This window comes from Taudactylus pleione, unplaced genomic scaffold, assembly GCF_031769625.1.
Source record: "Taudactylus pleione unplaced genomic scaffold, aTauple2 ptg000046l, whole genome shotgun sequence".
Taxonomy (NCBI): Eukaryota; Metazoa; Chordata; class Amphibia; order Anura; family Myobatrachidae; genus Taudactylus; species Taudactylus pleione.
In genome coordinates, this window is record NW_028284448.1 from 8,460,173 (window position 1) to 8,480,748 (window position 20,576).

General features: G+C 41.5%; 1 protein-coding gene across 1 annotated transcript in view; it reads left to right on the forward strand.

The window, feature by feature from the left end:
• The window catches only part of ARMC2 (armadillo repeat containing 2), a 91,801-nt gene that overhangs the window by 15,107 nt on the left and 56,118 nt on the right, over positions 1 to 20,576 (forward strand). Inside the window, exons 5-6 of the mRNA XM_088460407.1 lie at positions 2,128 to 2,305; positions 5,655 to 5,728. Coding sequence (XP_088316533.1) covers positions 2,128 to 2,305; positions 5,655 to 5,728 — 252 coding nt within the window. The remainder of the gene's footprint in view (positions 1 to 2,127; positions 2,306 to 5,654; positions 5,729 to 20,576) is intronic.

The window sequence follows — 20,576 nt, forward strand, 5'->3', positions numbered from 1 at the left end:
AGACACCAGTGTAATGACATATTTACAATACACAGAGGATTTTATTAACCTCTATACAATCAAGGGAGTATTCTCGTGACCTCTACAATTAAGATTGCATTGTAGCGACCTCTATAATAAAGAGAGTGCTCCAGTGTCTTCTGTAGATTGTTATATTGGCCTCTATATAATTTGGAGGGTATTCTAGTGACCTCTATTCAATATAGAGAGCACTCTAGTGATTGCTATACAATACAGGAAGGATTCTAGTGATAACTATACAATACAGAGGATTCTCATGATTATGATTCAATGGCAACCCTGCTGTGAAGACCATTTTAAAATACAGACCCCTACATGTCTAGGATATAAACTATTTGCATGTTGAATTGGATAAGGTGAGTGTGCTTAACCCTACACTGCTGCTTATTTGTTTTATAAGCCCCTAAATTAATCTTCAAATTTGTATCAACAATCTGATGTTGCATTAGTAATTTATTATCTGTAACTAAAGTTGCATCTATGGTATGCCATTAATCAGCAATTCCTTTATAACCTATTGGAGTCAGTGGTTTCCAAACTTCCTTGAATCACGGCACCCCCAAGGCCAAAAGCTTCTTATTCAGAAACAAATAAATTAGGAAACACTGGTCCCATTGTATCTCATGTATAGTTCAATAACCTCTGCATTATGAAAATGATGGTTTTTATAGGAACTGGATTAGGGCAGATTTACCAAACCATTCCAGAGCTTGACACTGAGATAGCATAACCCTATACTAGCAGCTACTAACTTGCAAACATTTTTCTCCGTTGCCCCCAGTGTGCGCTGGGGACCTAAATCAGGAAGAAGTGTGATAGTGTTACGCTACCACAACGCTTCCAGCTCTTTTGCCAGGAGACAGGCTTTTATTGGAGCTTGTCTCCTGGCAAGAGTATTTTAGTAAATTTGCGTAGATATACAGTGCAAAGGTTTTAGGCAGGTGTGGAAAAAAATGCTTTAAAAAATAGAAGTGTTAATAGTTTATTTTTATTAGTTAACAATGCAAAGTGAATGAACAGAATAGAAATCTAAATCAAATCAATATTTGGTGTGACCACCCTTTGCCTTCAAAACAGCTTCAATTCTTCTAGGTACACTTACACACAGTATTTGAAGGAACTTGGCAGGGAGGTTGTTCCAAACATCTTGGAGAACTGACCACAGATCTTCTGTGGATGTAGGCTTGCTCAAATCCTTCTGTCTCTTCATGTAATCCCAGACAGCCCCGATAATGTTGAGATCAGGGATCTGTGGGGGCCATATCATCACTTCCAGGACTCCCTGTTCTTCTTTACACTTAAGATAGTTCTTAATGACATTGGCTGTATGTTTGGGGTCGTTGTCCTGCTTGCAGAATACATTTTTGGCCAATCTGACACCACCCTGATAATATTTGCTGAAATGCAGCCCCAAACTTGCAAGGAACCTCCACCAAGCTAAACTGTTGCCTGCGGTACATTATTGTACAGCTCTCCAGCGCTTCGACGAACAAACTACCTTCTGTTACAGGCCAAATATTTTAAATTTTGACTCATCAGTCCAGAGCACCTTCTGCCATTTTTCTGCACCCCAGTTGCTATGTGTGCATAGACTTGTTTCCATGTCGAAGGTATGGCTTTTGGCCGCAACTCTTCCATGAAGGCCACTTCTGGATAGACTTCCTCAAGCAGGTTTTGAGCCAAACGGCTGGAGAGCGGTACAATAATGAGTGTCTGCAGGCAACAGTGAAGCATGGTAGGAGGTTCCTTGCAAGTTTGGGGCTGCATTTCCGCAAATGGAGTTGGGGATTTGGTCAGGATTAATGGTGTCCTCAATGCTGAGAAATACAGGCAGGTACTTATCCATTATACAGTACCATCAGGGATGCATCTGATTGGCCCCAAATTTATTCTGCAGCAGGACAACGACCCCAAACATACAGCCAATGTCATTGCCTTTCATCCACATAAATAACCTAATATTTGTAACAATACATGTACAGTACTTTATTTCTCAGCTGTTCACTAAATATAAAATTAGCTGGTGCCAAATGTAGTTAATTTAATTAATTTAAATTGGTTGTCCATAATGTAAGACCTTTTGCTGTTTAACATTTACTGATACAGGAAAAGACATTGCCAGAGATGCTATCTGTACCATGATGACCACTTCTGAAGGTGAAACAAGTTCCTTGCCACTTTGTAGCCATGTGCCACAGCTGAAACACAATGTTTGCGTTACCCCAGATGAACAAGGCAGAGCTACCGAGAAACCAACCCCTCCTAATAGCAAAAGAAGAAGCCGGTTTGTATTTAGTTATCACTTTCTTTTGCGTATTTCAACTGTACAACTTTGTGATAATTATTATATTATTTTCTGAGAGTCATTTGTTTCTTTTTGTTTTTGCCTTGAATTTGGCCAAAGCTTTAAATATTATTCATATTTTACATATTTTTAGCTCTATATTTTTATAAATACCATAGTTTTATAATTTCATATTTGGTTCTGCAAAAAGTGTAGATGAGTTCCTAGAATGGAGAAACATTTTCCCAATCCATCATCCTAAAAAATCCAAATGATCAGTAAAGAGAAATTAATGTAAATGTAATGGCTGTTTAAAACGAAAACAAATCTATTAATTATTTGCTGCATATATATATATATTTTAATGATTAATGCTGGCAGGTGTCGTTTACTTTTTGCCAGTTACTGGACAAACTGTAACAATAGTGATGGAGCGGAATATTATTTTTATAAAATAAAAAAATGAATCCTGCAGTTCTTGATCCTTTTTTTAAATTATTTAATTTTTTTCCTTAGACTTACATAAGTGCTTTGTTAAAGCAAGCGCTGTAAACATTTTAGTTGGCAAGACCGACCTCTAGTGGTAAAACGAAAAAATAAGTGCTATAACTACAACTTCCCATAAACATATAACAATACTTGCCTCTTAAAAAGCAGTGAAAAAATACTTTAACAGAAAAAAACATAAAAAAAAATCATTTACTCTAAAGCATTAGGACTACAGCAACTACAACACTAAAGTTTCTTCAATTAACTTTTAACTACATTTTAAACATGAAAGATAACATAGTGGTAAACCTTCGCAAACAAAAAGATATTAAATAGGTTTTCTTTCCAAAGTGCTTTAATGTTCAGTTTAATTTTGATAATGCAATGTGCAAAATCATGAGTGAGTCCAGTGAATGTTTTATAATAATGTGTAACAAACATGGGTAAAATTCATTTACAATTAAAGGTTAAAAGTAAAACTTTTAACTTTATTCACCATTGCGTGTGGTTTAACACCATTGGTTTAACACAAGGACACGGATTCAAAATCAAGTACTAACAACAAGCCCGACATCCTTCATAGGAGTTCCAGCCTCCATCAATACATATTAATAATTGGACTGTTTTGCACTATAGAATGATTCCATATCAATTGCAACAGTGTTAAGAAAGAAGCTGTCTATCCTATCTAATCTATGTATCATATCTATCTACTGTGTGTGTTTGTGTGTGTGTGTATATATAATATATATATATATATATATATATATATATATATATATATATATATATATATATATTGTGACAGAAGCACTGGAGAAGTTAGGGATGGCGTGTATATGTGTCCCAGATTCCTGTAATATGTATTTTAACCCCCAGGAAGAGTCTGTTTTACAAACAGATCTGAGTGTCTGCTTTTGGTAAAAGCCGGAGAATGGGTCCTGGGGGCGTGGATGTGAGAGAGAAGGGAGGGCTCCTTCCACAGGGCCGTTTCAGGCGTTAGGCCTTTCACCTGGAAGTGTCTCAATATAGCTGTGTAAGAGTTTCGATGCAGTGTCTCACACACCCTGGGGAGAACAGACACTGAAGTTTGTTCAGAGACAGGGACCTTTTGAAAGTGCTGTGTTTGTGGTGAGGCAGTAGGCCTTGCCACTTGTAGAGAGGAAATTACCTGTCTAGTCAGTGCCCAGCCGGTCTGGGATTTATTTTATGTTTGGTTTATTTGACTATTGGTGTTGCACAATAAAAACTAGTGCCGACCAGCTTGCACGAAAATCCACGACTGGAGTGCTGTTTCCTGGCTGCTGTGTGTAAGGAGGTGCCCATCTACCTCAGGAGAGGGACCCCCTACCCCGATCATATCACTATATATATATATATATATATATATATATATATATATATTTCTCCTTTAAATGCACTTTAAAATTATTCTTTACCCCATTTTTTATTACAAACTAGCTGGGAGACCGGGTTGAAGAATGGGCCTTCAAGTACATCTGCAGCCTTCATTTTTTACATTGCAGACCAACATTGGAGACCATGACATATGAAAATGTGCTGGGAGGAAATCAGTAACTGCCAGTGCAGGTGCAGTGTGACAGTTGATCCTCTGACTCACTGCTCTTCCATTAGAGCTCTGTCTGCCCCACCCCCGACTGGTACATTTCAGCCTGTGCCTTCAGATCAGTGTAATTTTAGGCACTGGAAGACATCCTGAGTGAACTTACTTAAAAATTTAAATCAGAGACTTCACAGTCTAATTGGTGAGCACCATGTAGACCTCCATGGCCCTGATGAACCAAAAACCCAATCCTGGTCAAACTACACCACCATGCCAAATTTGGTGGAGCTAGGTACAAAACTGTGATCATGCATAAAAGACAAACAGACAGACACACACACACACTTTCTCACTTATTATACAGATTATTCTAACACATTCTCTGGTCTCATTCATCATGCACATTGCATTATCAATATTAGTAAATTGGGCAAACATTCAAGCGCTTTGGGGGAAAAACCGGTTGTATCAGAATTTCTCTCGGAGGCTTCAAATTTTGTGTCAGTACCAATTACAGACAGCAGCTCACACACCCCCCCTCTACCTAGGGTTGGGATCCAATCATTGTCCTAAATATATTAAATATGATAGTTTTAGGATATGTTAGGCCAGTATTCATTGACATTTTTAGTTACTGTGGTTTACAATCTTATAATCTGAGTTAATGAACAGAGAAATTGAATGTTTTCAATTAACTGTATCTACTGTGGTAATAGACATACTAGCATAGGGAGGCTAAGATGGAGGTTTTTAAGAATTTGAGAAGCTTGCCAAAACAGGTGAGTGTTCAGGAACTGCTTGGGAGCTAGGAAAAAAATCTGCAGTCTGGATGTGTGCTGATCACCTATCTGCTATTTTTCAAAAATCATCGTTCCTTGTGTTGGCTTTAGTGTGAGCTATTATGTGTATTAAGAGGAGTGGTGAACATACATATCTATGTTCTCTAGGTCATCTAGCACTTTACAAATAAATGTAAAAATATAACGGTAATGGTGCTAAGTGTTATTCCCAGTACCAGACAGCAATATGTAGTTCACAGGGCTAACCATGCCTTTTGACCTAGGTGATGGGTAGCTCTTATTGAACAAGGTGGCCTTGAACTTCTAATAAAATCATAATCCATTGGCAGTCTCTTTAGTATGTCCCCGGGTATCTTATAGTAAATTGGAAGATTTACCATTAAAATGCATTGGAGGACAGTAATATTAACTAACATTAAGCATGCTTATATATTGACATGTTTTGATCATTTTGGGACATGTTTTTTATTTACTTTTTGTATTATTAATATTAAAGGGATGGTGGTGGAAACAGGAGCAAGCCTTCATGTTCAAATAATACTGAGAAGACCTTACAGACAGATAAAACAGGTACAAACAACAGCAGTTAGACTTGCCAATTCTTGTACATTATATACATACTGTTGGGAAACTATAGAAGCCGAATCGACTACAGTTAGTAATAGTAAACTTTGCAAAGGTCACTTACAAAAATGCGGCCTGTTTATAGGACATCTCCTTTTTTTTTTTTTTTTACATGGAGCATATATACATACAGTAGCTTGTGAAAGTATTGTATTACCCTAGAGATTCAAGAAGCGTATAAAACACATTTACTGGGGTGCTGCATGGCTAGAGTGGACGTGCAAAGCCGTTTTTCCATGCACACTATTTAACAACTTAACTGGTGATTTTTTTTTTTTCCAAAAAACACTCAGAAATTACAGAGTTTTTTATTTTTTGTTATCTAATTGAGTTTAAAAAGTATTTTTAATAATATATTTAAATACTTTCTTTTAAAAAAAGTATATCTAGGGGGTGTTTTGCACCTCCGTGTCCATAGGCCCCCATTATAAAATAACTTCCCACCAGAGGAGGATTTAGACCTCATGGGGACCCCCTTCCTCAAGCGATCCATAACACTAATTAACAAGTAATGCCTTTTACACATTATGCCACACACAGTAATGCCCCTTATAACATTATGCTACACATTAATGCCCCTTATAACATTATGACACACAGTAATAGCCCTTATAACATTATGTCCTCCCCCTAGCAACTCGCCTCTCACCTCGCTCCCCGTGTGCTTTCAGCACCCTGTCGCCTGGATTTGGTCCCGCACCAGCAGCCAAAGCAGCCGCAGCCCTTGAGTTGAAAGAGACAGCGACCCGTCATTTGAATCTGGCGCCGATTGCGAGCAGATTTGAATGATGGCAGAGCTGTCTCTGTCAACTCAAGGGCTGCGTGCGGCTGTGTCGCCTGCCGGTTTACCACCAATTCACATCTACTGCAGCATATTTAATATCATGTATAACATGGTCTGGCACAGTCTGATAAAGGAACTACAGGGATGATCACACAGAATTGTAAAATTCAAATATATCTCCCTCTTCTATTGAAGTTGATAATAGTTTTTTTATTTACTGCATTAAGGGGCCTATTCAGACCCGGACGCTAAGCTGCGCTCTCTCGCAGCCGTCAAGGGGTGGATATACAAATGCCGCGATCGCACAGCCAGGCTAAAGGACACCCTCTATGTCTTACAGAGCGACGGCAGAGTGAACGCACACCGGTGTAATGACGCCCACTTTTCTTTCTTAGCACACGTCATCTCCAGGAAGTGTATGATTATTCAGTAACATCGAGAGCCATCGGAGCTGCTCGCAGCCCTTAAGGTAGACCCTACCCCGCAGCAAGCACTGTGATCACTGCAGGCTGAAATACAACCAGGTGACTTGTACAATGATGCTGACATGCTAATTATGCACGCCCAAGAACACCGTTTTGACTCAGACACGCCAGTGTTCACACATCTATTCCCTCGTTTTCCCAGACCTTCCCCTGTTACCACAAACGGCACTATCTGTCACTCAAAGGAGCAGCCCGTCTGCGGGCTTCGAGCGAGCACTTCCCCATCGCACTGACTGGTTCGTGCATGCGTATTTTGCCGCATGCGCAGACGGGGCGACAATCGCCCATAGCAAGCAAACGTGGCTTAGTGTCCGGGTCTGAATCGGTCCCTCAGTACAGTAAGTGTACATTTATATCACTATACTACTGGACTAGGTGAGTTCTGCTGGAAACCATTCCCTCCTTCCCTGGATAACTAGTGCAGGTTAGTGCAGCTTGAAACATCCAACTCTGCAAAGCGCCCCCATGGGTTTATCACCCCCTCCCCCAGTGTGTGTCAGGGAGGACTGATGATCAGTCCCCCCCCCCTGCTGCAGCTTGTCTCTGCACAGACCTCCGCATTACTTACGGTCAGCAGGTCTCCTCTTTTAAAGCCGGGGCACACAGTGGGGTGGCACGGTCGCATGCCAAATGCGGTCGCAACACATGCAACTTCACAAGTTAAGGGGTTATAGGCCTTGACTTTTACTCTTGGAGGTGGCTGACATTGGGCCTCTGCACTTTGTAGGAAAGCACATTAATATGAGCAGTCTGAACAATAAACACAGTGAAAAATGTATGATGGTGACAGTCCTGACATCGACTCACTCTCAAAGATGGGGAAAGCCAAAGTTTTAATTAATTATTTTTCTCAGGTTCTATATGATTTATACCAACACCGAAATGAAAACTTAATATTGTACAAACATGGCACTTTGGCCCTGATTCAGAGCCGGACGTTCTGACCAGAGCGCTCGCTCTGAATCAGGGCCCACCTCCATTAATATGGAGCGTCCTCCTGGACGCTCGTATAGCTCTGGGTCACCACCCACAGCATATACGAGCGTGCAAAATGATGGTCGCGATGGTCTTGACCATCGCGACTATCGGAACTGCGAGTAAAAGCCTGCGGTTGGGTTTCTCAACCGCAAGGCCAGGAGTGATTTTGGCTCTATCAGAGCCAAAATCACTCCCACTGACATCACTAGTGATGACAGTGGGGCGTACCGTCAGTCACCATCGACAGCACGCCCCCTTTGATGAGACACTCCGAGCGAAGGAAAGTCCTTCGCTCGTCGGGTTTCGCGCATGCGCACGACGGAGCTCCCTCCGTCGTGTGCATGCGCAGTGGGGAACATCGACCCACTTGCGAGCGTACTGCCGCTCGCGAGTGGGTCTGAATGACCCCCTTTGTCTTCTATTTAGCAGAATACATTTATTTATTTGATGGAAAATATTCCATCAAAGAAACGCAACAAACCAGAAGCAGTAACAAGGAAAGGCATACGAAGTTAACCTAGTTCTACAGGTTACAAATGAAACATTACTTTCTCAGTTCAAAACCTTAAATGAGATGTTCAAATGCTTTTTTACCTGTCAGACGGTACTTACTGACATATTCCTTGGCAGATATAATGATTTCCATCATTTGATCTAGCCATGCTCTTAGGCCTTCTTGAATGCAAGGCATGTTTCAGAACTCAATAATATTCAAGTCTGAGGACTGTGAAGGGCCAAATCTTATATTCTCATGCCACCTCAGATCATAATGGATCCTCTCTATCTTGAACTGTGTATGTATATGTAAATTTACCTCTCTCTCTCTCTCTCTCTCTCTCTCTCTCTCTCTCTCTCTCTCTCTCTCTCTCTCTCGCATCCATCTATATATATGTGTGTGTGTGTTCCCCAATATATACGTGCGTGTATATATATATATATATATATATATATATATATATAAAATGTGTGTGTATACATACATACGTCTGGTATACATCTTATAAATGAGAATGTTTGTTTGTTTTTCTAATTGCGATAAACTCTACAACCACTGAACCGATTGTGATGTGGTTTTCACCATTGTGTAGGTACTTTTCCCAGACAGGTTTTAGGTTAAGGATCATCACAATCGGATGTCAGGGGCTGTGGGTGGCGCTCCACAGGGAGGGGCCCCATGCACTGCTCTTGGGAAGAGTCTAAATTATTTTCAGCACTATGCTCCGAAGAGGAGCTTTTGCTTTGAGCAGTGAGAGGAGTCCAGAGCCTGTAGCCGGCACTCTCCAAAGAAGATGTATAATTGCCAAGGTGCTCGTTTCCAAACAAATATATATAGCAATAGTGCGGCACTCAGTGGACTTTACAAGGAGTTATAAATAAAGACTCTTGGTCTGCAGCTCCTGCAGCGTTTCGAGGTTTATTCCTCGTCCTCAGGCAGTCAATACAAAATGAAAAACAAACAAGCTTACCTTTTAATGGACACCCTGTGAACAAGACGCTATTCGGCTCCTGGTATCTCCGGTCGTGACTGTTGGACTTCTGGCTGAAAAACCTGCCCCGCCCGCCTAGCAGCACTCTCACCGTACCCATGGCCACGTAGCGTCAACAAGTAGTGATATGCCCATCACCATTAAAATCTAAAGCATGAATCAATTAAATAAGTTACATTGTCACAAAACAGCAGATTTGTAATAAATATCATCCTATTTAGGATCACTATCTAAAGAGAGAAATTGCTTAAGATTATCCAAAGCGTATATTCAACAATTACTAAGATAAGTATAGAAGAATCATATCATAAATGCTGTCATATTGGATTAATATATATCCCTAATCTTGCTAAATAAGCATGTATCATAACACAGAACAAAGTTTTACTATACTGCACATCTACATAAAGACATTCCAATTAAGTTAGTCATTAAGGCCACGTGGTTTGAGTGTAACTAACATATAGATCCATTTTACTTTTAACTGGAGAAGTTTCTTATGTCTGTCCTCCCCCCTCTCATCTTCTGGAACCTGATCCTATTATAATGTGTCTAAGTTGAAATACATATATACATATATTGCACACTCCGAATGCAAACAGTTATATATGTATGCATATATAAATACATAGATATATATATCTCAAGATTTATTTTGCAGGAAAATGCAACTATATATTAAGCACTAATCAGGTAGCTTATCTTGACTCATGACATTGCAATATACATGTCAATCCAGTAGATGGTGCACTAAGACAAATACTAAGGGGTAAATTTACTAAAGTGAGAGTTTTTAGAAGTGAGTTTTAAAAGTGATGTTGCCCATAGCAACCAATCAGATTCTAGCTATTATCTTCTAAAAGGTGCTAGTTAAATGTTAAGTAGAAGCTGGTTGGTTGCTGTGGGCAACATCACTTTTAAAACTCACTTCTAAAAACTCTAACTTTAGTAAATTTACCCTTAAATATCATAGAGTCGCTGCTCATGTTACTTGCAACCTTTCAGTGTTACTGTAGGTTTAGTGGCTTGCTCACGAATTAGTAGCCCCAAGCATCTTTTTATGTTAATCCCTGAAGGAAAAACTGCAAATATTGTTGACATTTTGTGATCAATGTCTACAGTATACAATATGCATCACAATATTAGATTCCACTACTGTCTTTGTAAAACTAGTTCTGCTGAGCTATAACATCCACGAGAGCGAAGCTGTAGGCAAACGCTAGCATCTATCTATATATAGGACAATGTAACAGACTGAAACAAAAAATAATGAACTTACAGCTGTAGGTTTATTATTTTTTATTGTTTTGCTCTGTTACATTGTTCTGGGGACCGTGTGGTATTGCACCAAAACAATGAAACCTCTTGATGTATTAATATACACTAATATGCTTTGCAAGACCCGGAGTGCCGTCTCTTCATTTTGGTATGTACATGGAGCAAGCTACACACACACCATACTCCGAGAAAATGGCACTCCATATACAGTATCAAACAGCTGGTTTCAAAGCACATAATGCTTTTTCATCATTTATTTCTATACATACACTTTTCAGCCATAAAATTAAAACCACCTGTCTAATATAGCGTGGGTTCCCCTTGTACCCCGAAAACAGCTCTAACCTATCGAGGAAATAGACTCCACAAGACCTCTGAAGATGTCCTGTGGTAACTGGCACCAAAACGTTAGCAGTAGATCCTTTAAGTCATGTAAGTTGTAAGGAGGGGCCGCCCTGGCTCTGATTAGTTTTTCCAGCACATCCCAGAGATGCTTGAGTGGAATGAGATATGGGGAATGTGGAGACCAAGTCAACACCTTGAACTCTTTGTCATGTTCATCAAACCATTCCTGAACAATGTTTGCAGTTTGGCGGGGGTGCATTATCCTGCTGACAGAGGCCACTGCCATCAGGGAATACTGTTGCCATGAAGTAATGTACTTGCTCTGCAACAATGTTTAGGTAGGTGGTACGTGTCAAATTAACATTCACATAAATGCCAAGACCCAAGGTTTCCCAGCAGAACATTGTCTCTGCCGGCTTACCTTCTCCATAGTGCATCCTGGTACCATCACTGTCACCAACCATCTACATGATTGCTCAATGTTCTAGTTTTGCCCAGTGTAGGCGTTTTCGGCGGTGGACAAGGGCAGCATGGGCGCTCTTACCGGTGTGCAGCTATGCAGCAAGCTGCAGTGCACTGTGTGTTCTGACACCTTACTATCATAGCCAGCATTTCTTCAACTTGTGCTACAGTATCTCTTCTGTGGGATGGGGACCACATGGACTTTGCTCCCCACATGCATCCATGAGACTTGGACCCCCATGACTCTGTCGTCGGTTCATGGTTTGTTCTTTCTGGGACCACTGTTAGTAGGTACTAACCACTGCATACCGGGGACACCCCACAAGACCTGCCGTTTTAGAGGTAATCTGACCCAGTCTTTTAGCCATCACATGGCGCTTGTTAAAGTTGCTCAGACCCTTACGCTTGCCCATCACTTCACCTGTCATACGTTATAATACTATGGCTGATGGGTGTATTTTTATCTATATTTTTACTTTACAATAAGAGAAATGTTTTTACTTAGGCTCTACAGATTTTAAACTAAATGTTGATATCAAACTGTTCTAATGGGGTTTATAATATTTATCTCCTTTCTTCACATTCTTCTGCCAGGTATATAATATAACTATGTCTCAGCAGGACTTTAGTAGATTTTCTTGTTGATTTACTTCTTTTTCAGCGGCCAGTACTGTGAGGTAAAAACCAAACAAAATATATGTCTTCATATTTGTGGGAGAGGCTTCACGTTGCTGCAGTGTTGCTAAGGCTCATAAGCTTTGAGGCTGAAAACAGTAGCCAATCACTGAGGACTGGGTAGTTATTTTGTGACCAGCAGAAAGAAGTGTGAGTTTGTTAGTACACCACCAAGACCACAATAACTCTGCAGTCATCTTAGCTCAGTTGTTTTGTCAAGTTTCCTGTTCATTATCTGAAACCCAAAATATAGATGCAAAACCACTCAATGTTATGTTATTCATGGGGAAATAGAAAAAAAAGCATAGCGATCACTTGCTTCTTAAAAAAGATTTATATAAAATGTTTGCATTGTACTGTACGTCTTTTTTAAAACATTGAATACTGACCGTATAATTAATTACTACAAACATACAGCCCCACATTAAAATGAGTGGACAAACCAAAGAGCAAACTTATTTTGTTAATTGATGATGCCTTACATCTTATAGCATTGTAATTCTCCAGGAGATGTCATAAAATCATTGATGTTCTGTCATGCCAATGACTTTGCTGTCATAAATTTGTAACAAACATTACTCATCATTCTAGGGCTCCAAACCAGTCATGATAACACAACTTTGCAGCAGCTATAAAAGCTGGTGGTTTCTCTTGTGTATATAATGTTTAATTAATGTTTCTTACATATCAATTTTGTTACTTTTTCTCATGCAGAGACCCAGGTCATTTTTTGTCATACCACCTTTAGCACTTTCACATCCTTCAGTTAGTTTCTTCTGCCATATACGGGATCACTGCAAATCCCAGTTTAATATCACCTCAGATCCCACTTTGGGGCAACTCTAAATTTGTTGCTTGCTTCTTCCACTGGTCTTCTAAAGTTGTCAAAGTATGAGATTAGAGTAGGGGAATGCTCTTCATTGGATTTACTGCAGAGGTGGTTTGAGCTGTGGGTGTCCTTTTTAAGAATGTACAAATTAGGCATTATATTTCCTCACAACTCAAATCCCATTGCTATCATAGGGCCTGATTCAGAGCCGTTCGCTATTTGTGGTCGTTCGTTCAAAAACAAGGGGTGGCTATTCAAATGATCCGTTCGCAAATTGCAGTCTGTTCCCACCTCTAAGTCTGAACGAGCGAGCAAAACATACGCTCGTTTTTTTGATAAAAACGCCCCCTGGCCGCACGCACCATACGTCATGTCCACTATTTATTAGATTAATCGAGTACATCGTACAGCGTATGAACTGCTCGCTATTCTTGTGGTTGGTGTTTTCAACCGCTATTTTGCGAGCAGTTCTGAGTTAAAAAAAACCAAGTGACGTGGTCAATGACGCTGCTGTATTAAATATGCACTCCCTTAAAACGCCCGTTTTGACCTTTAAGCACGCCTGCGTTCGGATCTCCACTCCCCGTTTTCAAGCACCTTCCCCTGTTACCACCCACATACGCCTCATTCTGTCACTCAAAATAGCAGGCCCTCGCTATATTGCGTACCAACGATTTTCGGCCGCACTGACTGGTTCGCGCATGCGTACTAAAAACCGTACGCATGCGCAGATGTGCGAACATCGCTCGGAACGAGCGTACTGCCGCTAGCGAGTGGCTCTGAATGAGGGCCATAGTCCCTTTAAACAAGGTATGATTTCCTCCCTTTTTAGAGTATGGTACTGACTGCAAAGCAGTTTCTCATTCCTAGGTATGAGAATACGTGGAGACAGATCTGGGCAGCCCAGATGAAGACACGTGGGCCACAATTGGTAAACGAATATCTTCACTCTTAACACTACAGTTGGTTCTTGGTGCCCACTAAATGCCAGAAGATATTTAACATGGCTTTCCCCCAGTGTCCTTTCAAACCTACTTTGGTAGTTGATATCAGGGGTGGAGAAAGGGGTGGGTGGTACTAAGTACTCAGGCCTGTTGGCAGTGACAGATTAAGGTCCATATGGGCCTAGAGCTGAAATTTATGCAAGGCCTACAGTGTGCTGCCGCAGGGGGTGTGACTAGTCATGTTGAGGGTGTATATACAAGTATTATATATAGATATATACTAGGTTATTGGAAAAACTGCAGATATAATGGAGAAAGGTCTGAAAGGGGTAAGGGTGGCAGGCCAACATTTGTTACATAGTCCTTACCTGAAGATGTTGTTCATTTTCTTTTTCTGAATATGTTGCTATTTAGGAATTTATTGGAAGATGTAATCCAAAGTCCATATCAGTAGTTGTTTGTGAAATTCACTTAAATAAAGCAGGAACTACTCCGAGAGTATCAGTGTAGGACAAGATGTCACTACAAAATGGCTGCCAGTAGCTTGGCTTCCTTTATATAGGGCTGTGACCTGCATTGTGACATCACAATGCATTCAGGCAGCAGATAGAGATGGCTGTAGCTTAGATCAACTCTGGGCCCAGATTTCCTAAAGCAGCACTCTGGTGAGAATAGAAAAGTTGTCTCTCAGGAGATGGCAGTGTAACTTGGTGCAGGGAGAGGGCTAAGCTCCAGAGGCAGCCTGGGCCCCGTAGCAGCATCATTCTCTGCACCTACTGTAGCTACACCCTTGCCTGTGAGTGGTAGCTGGTCTGCAAAAGCTTGGAAGAGTATGTATGCTGACACAATCCTTTCAATAGTTTGTATCAGCAGATGCAGATCTGAGATCTGCTGAAAAATTGGTCAAGGGTTGTGGCATATATTGGGTGTTTAATCAGTGTCCAGGTCTCCAAGTAGGAGTGTGACAACAATCTGGTCTGGATTTGGATCCCCGCAGGATTGGATAAGTGTGTACCCATAATTAGTCATACAGCATCATATCAGATGAATAATTAGCTTTATCCATTGTTTCTAAATTAAAAACTGCAGATAAAATGAAGGGAGGTGTCTGAAGGGGTAAAGGTGACAGGCCAAAATTTGTTATATAGTCCTGATCTGAAGATGTTATTCTTTTTTTGAAGATGTTTCTTTTTGTTCTTCCCTTTCCTTCCTCACCTTATACCCCTGCCTGGGCTCTGTTTGTATGTGCGCTCATATTTGTTCATTACACTGGTGCATTCTGTTTAAATTTAAGATGTAAAATATGCAACAGTCTGTAGATAATTTCAGCATTTTTAGTTGCATATCACATTTCTGATACCGCCATATTTATATGGTTCTTTTCACATGGTCTGTCCCAGCAAAAAGCTAAATAAAATATGCCTAGTATTATCATTAAGCTGTATGCGGTACATGTACCATAGTACCCAGAGCCATAACTAGACTTTTTGGTGCCCTGTGCCAGAAAGAGCATTGGTGCCCCCCTCATTTTTCATAGGGACATAGTGCACCCAAAAAAGGGGAATGGCCTCATGGGGAAGGGCCAGGGAAGAGATAGGGGATGCTGGGGATGAAATAAGAGGAAGCTACAAGTGAGAATGATAATAAACAGACATTTGACAGGCCCAAATAGCGCCCCCTGACCTGTGGTGCCCTGTGCGATGGCACCGTCCGCACTACCCTAGCTACGGCCCTGATAGTACCCATAAATTGCCCACATGACGCATGGCTTCACATGCTAATGTATGAGTGCACTGCATGCATAATAGATGGAGCACAAAATCTAGATTCACTTACAAAAATAATTAGGGTCATAACAGTCCTGTGTGGTGTGTTGTTGAGACAATTCTTACAAAGAGACAGGAAAAAAGCGACATCACTTTGCTTTTAATTTTAACCTCTAGGGCTCCCCTGTTTTAAGCGCCCCGGGCACCCCAAAGCCTTAATGCGGCCCTGCCTGTAAGACCAAACAATAGTAAAGGAAGTAAAATATGTGATACAGCTGCGCACAGTCAGCCATATCACCAATGCTGTCTGTGCTGTGTGGCCGTGCACTGCTGAGCAACTCAGCCAGTCAATAGCACCCAGGTCCCAGAGTGATTTCTGGCACAGTAGCTTAGTCCTTCGCAGCATCATGGTCTCATTGTGTCTGGCTAGAGGAGAGGAGGGGGTCCCTCCCCGTATGTCACCCCCGGCTCCTCCTCTCTTAAGCATTCATCCTGCTGACCTGCTGTTGCTTCCAGGCGCGAAAACTAGGAGAGGAGCTGTCCTGCATGTCCCTTGCGTGCCAGCCCTAATGGTCACTTCCCCTTACCCGCCGCTCTCATCACATCCACATCAGTGGCTGCATTCTGTAAGGTATTCATTGCTGTGTGGCTGTATATAAGGGCACCTCTGCTGTGAGGCTTTGTATAAGGGCACCACTGCTGTGTGGCTGTGTATATGGGCACCACTGATGTGTGGCTGTGTATATGGGCACCACTGATGTGTGGCTGTGTATAAGGGCACCACTGATGTATGGCTGTGTATAAGGGCACCACTGCTGTGAGGCTTTGTATAAGGGCAGCACTGCTGTGTGGCTGTGTATATGGGCACCACTGATGTGTGGCTGTGTATAAGGGCACCACTGATGTGTATATGGGCACCACTGATGTGTGGGTATGTATAAGGGCACTACTACTGTGTAATGTGAATTGGGGGCACTATTGTGTGGCATGTAAATTGGGGACATTATATTACAGTAGATATAATTTAACATGGATCTGTCTTTTTCAATGTATTTTACGTGGAACAGCCCTTTTCAATGTATTTTATGTGTATCATGGGGTATTATAACTAACATATGTAAACTCATAATATAACCTTTACTATACATATATAGATATAGTGCTGGGCACGCCCCCAAGAGTGATGAATTGGGGATATGATACGAGTACGAGCCTCCTCCCTGGTCAGCCCCCCCTTTTCTGGAGGCGTGGGGGGGCACATTTTAATTTGCCCTAGGCGGCAAAAACCCTAGTTACGCCTCTGACCTAAAGTCTAGGTATTGTCTTCACCCATCAAGATTTTGTAATGTCCTCTCCCTCCCTGTGTTTTGCGTATTGTTCTCTGCCCCTTTGCCCACCTTACATAAACCACTGATCTCATCTGGGCCTATTTTCAATAGAGGGCCTGGAGTTGCAATTCCACCTCCCCATTGTTTATTCCGGCCTTGGGTGCAGAGGGAGGGTCGGCCCCACAGGCTGCCTGGGCCTCATAGCAGCCCCATTCTCTGCATCTACTGTAGCTACGCACTTGCCTGTGAGTGGCAGCAGGTCTGCCAAAGATTGAAAGAGTATGTACACTGACACAATCCCTTCATTGGTTCATTTCAGAAGATGCAGATCTGAGATCTGCAGCAAAATTGGACAGGTGTGGATGTATATTTTGCTTGTTGAATCTGCATCCAGGTCTATGTCATATCAGGCGAATAATTAGCTTTTATCCATTGCTTCTAAATCGAAAACTGCATATAAAATAGTGGGAGGTGTCTGAAGGCATAATGGTGACAGGCCAAAATTTGTTATATAGTCCTTACCTGACGATGTTATTCAGATTTGAAGATGTTGCTGTTCAGGACCTTATTGGAAGAGGTAAACCAAAATTCATATTGGTAGTCTTTATCTTAAGTCGTTTAAATAAAGCAGAAACTACTCAGAGTATCAATGTAGGAAAAATGTCAGCACAAAATGGCTGCCAGTAGCTGTTAATCCTTTATATAGGGATGTGACCTGTATTGTGACATCACAATGCATTCAGGCAGCAGCTAGAGATGGCTGTAGCTTAGATCAGATGTCTGGCTGCAGCACATTGGTGAGAGTAGAAAAGCCAGAGCTTAGGAAATGCAGGGAAAGGGCTGGGCCCCAGAGGGCCTCGTAGCAGCTCCGTTCATTGCACCTACTGTAACTACGTCCTTGTCTGTGAGTGGCAGCTGGTCTAGCAAAAATTGGAAGAGTATGTACGCTGACACAATTCTTTCAGTGGTTTGTTTCAGCAGATGTAGATCTCTGATCTGCTGCAAAATTGGACGGGTAAGAAGGCATATATTGGGTGTTGAATCTGGGTCCAGGTCTCCAGTAGGATTGAGTCAACAGTCTGGTCTGGATCCTCGAAGGATTGGACTAGTGTGTCATATTAAATCACGCAACGTCATATCAGATGAATAATTAGTTTTATCCATTGTTTCTAAATTAAAAACTGCAGATAAAATGGAGGGAGGTGTCTGAATGGATAAGGGTGACAGGGCAAAATTTGTTAAATAGTCCTGACCTGAAGATGAAATAGTCCTGACCTGAAGATGTTATTATTTTTCTGAAGATGTTACTATTCTGGAACTTATTGGTAGATGTAATTCAAAATCCATATCAGCAGTTGTTATTGAAAGTCGCTTAAATAAAGCAGGAACTGCTCAGAGACTATCAATGTAGGACAAAATGGCTGCCAGTAGCTGGGCATCCTTTTTATAGGACTGTGAGCTGATTGTGACATCAGAATGCATGCAGGCTGCAGCTGGTGATGGCTGTAGTTTAGATCAGCTCTGGGCTCAGATGTCCTACAGCAGCATGCTGGTGAGAATTGAAAAGTTGGGGCTCAGATGTCCTACAGCAGCACTCTGGTGAGAATTGAAAAGTTGGGGCTCAGGAGATGGCAGTGCCAGATTAAGGTTCATATGGGTCTGGAGTTGAAATCTATGCAAAGCTGACAGTGTGCTGCTGCAGGGGGTGTGACCAATACCACAGAGGTGTGACTAGTGATGTTGAGGGCGTATGTACGGGTATTATCTATAGATAAATATTAAGTTATTGGACCCGGCCGAACCCCAAACTCTGACTCATTGGCACTGCCAATCTCTCCACTACCGTTCCTGACTCCCTGACACTACCAGAAAGATCAGGATTGAAAAGATTTGAATCGCTAGTGAGTTTGGGATTGTTGTTCCTAGAGTCTGGGAAAGTCAGGGAGCTTGAGATTTTTATTAGGTAGAAGGGGCATTGACTGGGTCTCCGATCATTATGTGTGGTGTGAGTGTCTACTCAGCTAGTGAGTTTGGGATTGTTGCTCCTAGAGTCCGGGAAAAGTCAGGGAGCTTGAGATTTTTATTAGGTAGAAGGGGCATTGACTGGGTCTCTGATCATTATGTGTGGTGTGAGTGTCTACTCAGCTAGTGAGTTTAGGATTGTTGCTCCTAGAGTCTGGGAAAAGTCAGGGAGCTTGAGATTTTTATTAGGTAGAAGGGGCACTGACTGGGTCTCGGGTCATGATGTGAGTATCTACTCTGTGTCTACTCAGTTTAGAGATACTAAAAAAAAAAAAAAATTCTGTAAAATACTACAGCAGGGTTAAAAATAAGTATATGTTTATTATTTGTATTAAACTTTCAAAAATATACAATTAAAATTAAAAGGATTTGTTAAATTAGTTAAAAGTTTACTGTTACTAAAGGTGCCTACACACTTACCGTTCTGCACACGATCTGACATCATGTACAGTTTCCCTTGAAACTCCTCTCCGGCAGCTCTGCACACGATTTGGTCCATCTTCAAATGATCTATCCTGCATTCGTGACTATTTTCCAGTGCATTGTGTCCCAGATTGCCAGATCTGCCCTACAGCACGGCAGATCTGATGATGCGATGTACGACCAGCGGGGACGCACACCGCGTCGTGATCATGAGTGAGGACTTACGATTTGGGCATTTTTTACACGATCTGTTGTTCCAATGCGTTGGAATCGGCCGGATTGTGTAAAAAAACGGTAAGTTGTGTATGCATCTTTACATTGACAGTGTGCAGGGATCCTGTACTACGGTCCACATTTGCTTCGGTGGCCCAGATGTGCAGATGTGTAGGGGATCTGGAATGCAGTGAGGAACGTGATTCCTCATATGGTGAACTATGAGGTTCAAACTTGTGAGAGTCTTTGGTGTATATTTACTAAAGTGCGGGTTTTTAGAAGTGAAGATGTTGCCCATATCAACCAATCAGATGCTACTTAACATTTATCTAGCATCTTATAGAATATAATAGCTAGAATTTGATTTGTTGCTATGGGCAACATCTCCACTTCTAAAAACCTGCACTTTAGTAAATATACCCCTTTGTATGTATTACCAAAGTGCCTGTCATGACACTAGACTGGGGAGTGAACAATAAATCAATAATAAATAAATAATTAACAAACTTAAACATTTTTTAAAAACAAAGGGCCTCATTCATCATGGATCGTCTGCGGACACACACACACAGTTGATTCTTGCATTCTGCGCATGCATATGCACCGCAGCACATCGCGATCGCGAATACAAACGCAGCGGATATGCAGATCCATCTCAGAGTGATTGACAGGAAGCACCGTTTGGGGGTGGAGAAGGGGGTGGTCAACGGAGCGCAAACGCGTTACAGGTGCGTGCATAATTAAGCCCCTGTGATGGCATATGCATCCAGAGTTC